The sequence below is a fragment of the Myotis brandtii genome, unplaced genomic scaffold, assembly GCF_000412655.1.
Source record: "Myotis brandtii unplaced genomic scaffold, ASM41265v1 C42965518, whole genome shotgun sequence".
In the NCBI taxonomy this organism is placed as follows: domain Eukaryota; kingdom Metazoa; phylum Chordata; class Mammalia; order Chiroptera; family Vespertilionidae; genus Myotis; species Myotis brandtii.
The window spans coordinates 1-4846 of NW_005327515.1; the positions used below are offsets into that span (position 1 = coordinate 1).

Sequence of the window (4846 nt, forward strand, 5' to 3'; positions counted from 1 at the left end):
CACTCGAGTGTTCCTAGAAGGAAGGAGGATGGTGTCATAAAGGATGGTCATCAGCCCTGAGTCTGCGTGGTCTGGGCAGGGATTATAATCTACCCACAGCCAGTGCCATTCTGCTCCCCAAGCCCCAGGCCTAACCAGGCACAAGGTTTCTTTCTGGATTGGCTCACCTGGGGGTCCGCAGTGAGGTGGGTTAGAGCCGGGTGGCGTCCGGGTACCAGGGACTTCATGACCGTCGGGGTTCACGCACCAGCAGAAGCCGGTGCTGCCGTGGCACTGCAGTGGCAGGAAGTGGCCCTGCTCGTCACACTGGGGGATGTGGATCCTGACGCCCGGGTAGAGGTGCTGAGCCTGGGCGGCGCGCTGCTGACGCTCACAGGTTTTCAGTCCTGAGGTGGTGTCTTCAGGGCGGGGGCAGAGGAGACACAGGAGGAGGAGGAGGAATAAAAGGCATTGCTACCCACCTGCTTTTATGAGCCAACCTCAAGGTCTCCTGTCGGAGGCTTTTTCTTCCATAGTTGGAAGGCAGCATAATGTGGGAAAATGAGCAAGTTACTGGGAATTTGGAGTCCTGGATTCTTATTTTAGCTCTGCCACTAACTTCCCAATACCTCCCTAATTCTCGCAGTCTGCCCTGTAAGTGCCTAGGCTAACTTTACTGTGAAGCAGCCCCTCCCGTCCGCCTCTAGCTCCTGTTGCTGTCTGGATAAAATGAAGAGCAGCCGTGGCTTTGGTCCAAACATCCCAGAGGCTCAGGAGGAAACAGTTTGGCTTGTCTCCTGAGTCCAGAGTTTAAGTCTGAGGAGCCCCAGGTCAACAGCTGTCACTAGACTGCCCCTCGGGCCAAGTCCCAGAGCAGTCATAGGGGAGGCTGCGCCCAGCTCACCAGAGCACAGCACTCCTGCTTAGTAACCTGAGTCTCAATACTTCTAACTCGCACTTATCAAGGCAAAGCAGGTCATTAGGGCCGTTAACCAGAACTGCTCATAGGTAGGACAATGGATGGGCCACACCCAGGCCTCCCAGAATTCGAATAGCTGTGAACAACAAACCGAGCCCTGGTGGTAACTGGGAAATAACCAGAGCCTGAAGATCCACTAACTACAGCCTCCGACCAGAAATCAAGAGTGGGCTGAAGTGCTATAGAAAAATAGTGCTGAAGGAGCCAGTTCTCTGTGCCTAATCTGGCCTCCCCCTTACCAGGTGTGCACTGAAGTCCGTCCCCATGATAGCCAGGCTGGCAGCGGCAGGAGAAGGAGCCGGGGGTGTTGTAGCAGGTAGCCGAGGGGTGACATCTGTTCTCCAAGCACTCATCAACATCTGCAGTGTCAGAACAGGGGCGGGGGTAGGGGGGGTAGAGCATGTGACTTCACTGCACTCAATCTGTGCTACTACCTGGCCTTTAGTACAGGAGGATCAACCATGAGGATCAACTTCAGAAGACCTTTGGGCATGAGCAGAAATTACTGACACTGAAAGGTACGCCTAACAGTACAAGGTCAAGGCTGTGTTAGTCCATTCGAATGTTCAGTGTAGAAATTAAACATGTGGTCACTCAGAAAAATAGATCCTGCAGTATATTTCTACAGCAGTTTCATCTACAGTAAAGTCCAAGAAGTTATTACCTGCGAACTAACCTTTAGACTATAAATCATTAATTCCTCTCAGTAACACTACAATAAACATATGTAACAATGGTTTTCCCTTTTGTTGCTGGTACCATGTCCCTGTGGCACTGATTTATGGGTGCAGAGAAGCCCAATGAGGTTTCAACAAAGTTAGAAGCACATACAGTCTTGCCCAGTCAGAGTCCTACTGTCTAGAATGCCCAATTCATCAGAAATTTTTCTTTGCTTTCGACTTTCAGAAGAAATAGAAAAGTATAGAAAAATATTATCAGAGGTTTCGATACAACACATTAAAAAAACTAAATTTATCAGGCTTACAAAGTCCAAAAATTCAGAAACCCCACCACCACACACACACTCTACTACACAGCACCATGAAAATTTTCCTATTTCTCAAACCTACAACAACCTGAAACTTCAAACAAAAGCCAACTTCTAGTCCTCCTATTTTATTTACTGAAATCAGACAATAGCAAAAAAGAAAACCATCTCTGAGAGTCTGCTAAAACCAATGCCCAGTGGTTGAGATAAGCTGTCTTCACAGACAGGAAGTCTTTGAGAGTTAAGAGAGGCTAAGGGTGTAGGTCTGATCAAGGCTCCACTGAAAATAGTCACATCCACAATGACATCCAAAAACTGGTTTCAAAACGTGTAAATAGGAAACATGTGGATGGGATGATCAGTGTGACACCAAGAAAACAGGAATCCCAGAAGTGAACTGCAACAACTTGGTACAACCCAGGGCGGGGACTCATGGGACCGGGAAGCCAGAGACTTACAGCCTGAATTGGATGTGAGTTGGCTGAGGACAGACGTGGCTCCTCACCCAGCCTCCCGGGACCCAGATGGAATCTCTTCTAGAGTTATCAGCGCCTTCCTGCCTGTGACCACACTCTCACTGAGCCACTCCTGTCCCGGTACCAGCAAGCAGACACACTGGTCATGCAACACAGACCTTCTGTTCACAGGAGAGGAATCTCTTCCATTGTAATTAGCAAATTAGCATTCCTCAGTCTCAGGGGAGGTTAGTCAACATAAATTAGCTCCCTGTAGTCCAAAAAAGTCCTCAACGCTCCACACAACCAAGTTTAATGCCACCCAGAAAGGCTCTGCTCAGATGAGCAATCGGCCTCCATGGTCAACTTCCTTTCACCTGCAAAGGCAAAAATGTAGTTATAACTTCATCTGAAAAGTTAGAAACAAGGTTTTCTGGTGAGCTCCTCAGTTAACCCGAAGTAAACCAAATGAAAACAATTACAAGGAAAACCTTCTCTCCAATGTAATGAATAGGAGCTGCACATTGTCAAATTTAGTCATCCTTGAGATCGTCTCTTCCAAAGCACAAGTCAAATTCCCAGTTGGGCAAAACTGGTGACCATCCAGTTCCTTGGGCCTGGAAGAGGCTATGAAACCAAAGCTGTAAAAATTAACGTCCAGCCAAAGGCAGGAAATGAAAGCTATTCAGAATACATATGCTAAAAGTACTTCTCCTGGTAACCGGAACCCAGGCAATGGCAGGAAGCAGGAATTCCTGAGACACGGCCTATTTCTAGAACTCACGGATCAGTTTCTTGTGATTATTTTTTGAACTCAGAGGGGACTCCCCAGAGCTACCAAGTTACCTATGTTCTTTAAGCCTATGGTCTAGAATTCTGATCAGACCTAAAAGAGCAGCCATCCTCCCCGCAGACACTGAAGTCCTGGGGAGACAGGAACTGCAATAAATGCCCAACAGGGAAAAGTCCCTCAAGAGACTAAAAAGCATCACAAGTGAGAAACGCTTATCCCCCCAAATCTGGAGAAGGTTAAGGCTCCCCGGAGCACAGTCCGTGCCACCTCCTTGGAGGAGCTTACACCACGTCCAGTCAGCCACTCCACGTCCCGAGCTCAGAGCAGGCTGTGGCCCCCTCAGGAGGGCCAACACTGCGGGCTTCAGGGGTAACTGGGGCTTTTGTAAGGAGAAGAACTCTTCCCTATTTCACAGGGTGTCAGGAGAGAAAGTATGGAAAGGTTTCCAGCCCCTTGCCAAGGGAGGGGCTTTCCTTGTACCCCTGGGGGAGGTTTATGCTGAACAATCACTGTCAGGGTCTTTGGGGCTGTGAGAACACTGAGGTCATGACAGCAGTGTGCAAGGCGTGGTAGAGCTCCTTCACCACTCAGATAGCACAGGGTGGCGCAGCCTCAGCAGATAGTACTTCTCCTTTCCAGCATCTATTAAGCTGGCAAAAAACAGTTTGGAAAATGTGTTGAAAATCCTCCATTTTGACTTCATGCTTTGGTGCTTCCACATTCTCTCACTGCCCTAATTCTAAGCACACACCCAAAACCAGCTGAAATCCCTTCAAAACAAACCCAACCAATGGATTCTAGCTCCCTCCTTCCTTCACTCCTCTGTCTGCTTTGCTTTCGAACCCACAGTGAAATTTCCTGGTGCCAATTAACCTGCCTCCCACTCCAGACCCCCAGTAAGGGCCCACAAGTTCTCACTCCCCACCCATCTGGTCAAGCATCCTTCTGGTTGTGGCCCTGCATGGCACAGGGTGAACTCTTCTCTGGTCCTATGAGAATAATAAACTTCCTCCTTTTAAGTCTTGTTCTCTTCTCCTGTGGCTGCACCAGCGTTACCTTACCTTACTCAATAGAATATCCTTAGAACAGAAAACCTGTGACAATAATCTAAGCACCTCCTCTCCTGGCCCTGCTGAGCGGTGATGGGCCTGGGTGATGGGCCATCTGGATCCCATCTCCTCAACTCACACTTGCTCCTCCCTGGAAAGGTCCAACTCAAGACAATCTGTTTTTGCACCGGCAAAATGGCCAAGGCTCTATAAGGACAAATGTGCCTGAGGAACATCTGATTCAACACAGGACTGAGACCAACACAGGGCTGATCCAACACAGGGCTGAGGAATGATTTAATTCAACTTGGATAAAATGGTTCCTGCTAGTGACTCAGACTAGATTGAGAACCTAAAGCCAAGTGCAGCCTCTCCAGGGAACCAGGATTTTAAATACCTGGAGAAAATAAGCACACACCCTTTTATTGCTAGTTTGATGGAATAAAAAGGTGTGCTTTAAGAATGCATGCTCTCCACAAAACCGAGCCCTTATCTCTATTTTTCTGTATTTTTTCTATTTATCTCTATGGCCACTGGGACACATGCCTTAAAATACACACACACACAAGTGCGCGCGCACACACACACACACACACACACACA

At 48.3% G+C, this 4846-nt stretch overlaps 1 protein-coding gene across 1 annotated transcript; it reads right to left on the minus strand.

The window, feature by feature from the left end:
- Positions 1-135: 135 nt before the first annotated feature.
- On the minus strand, positions 136-1379 carry LOC106724827 (nidogen-2-like; the record flags this gene model as incomplete). The annotated part of the gene is made up of 2 exons (XM_014533612.1): positions 1198-1379; positions 136-398 (listed from the first exon to the last, which is right to left on the minus strand). Coding segments are annotated over exons 1-2 (426 nt in total), but the record flags the coding sequence as incomplete, so codon positions are not given.
- Positions 1380-4846: the final 3467 nt, after the last annotated feature.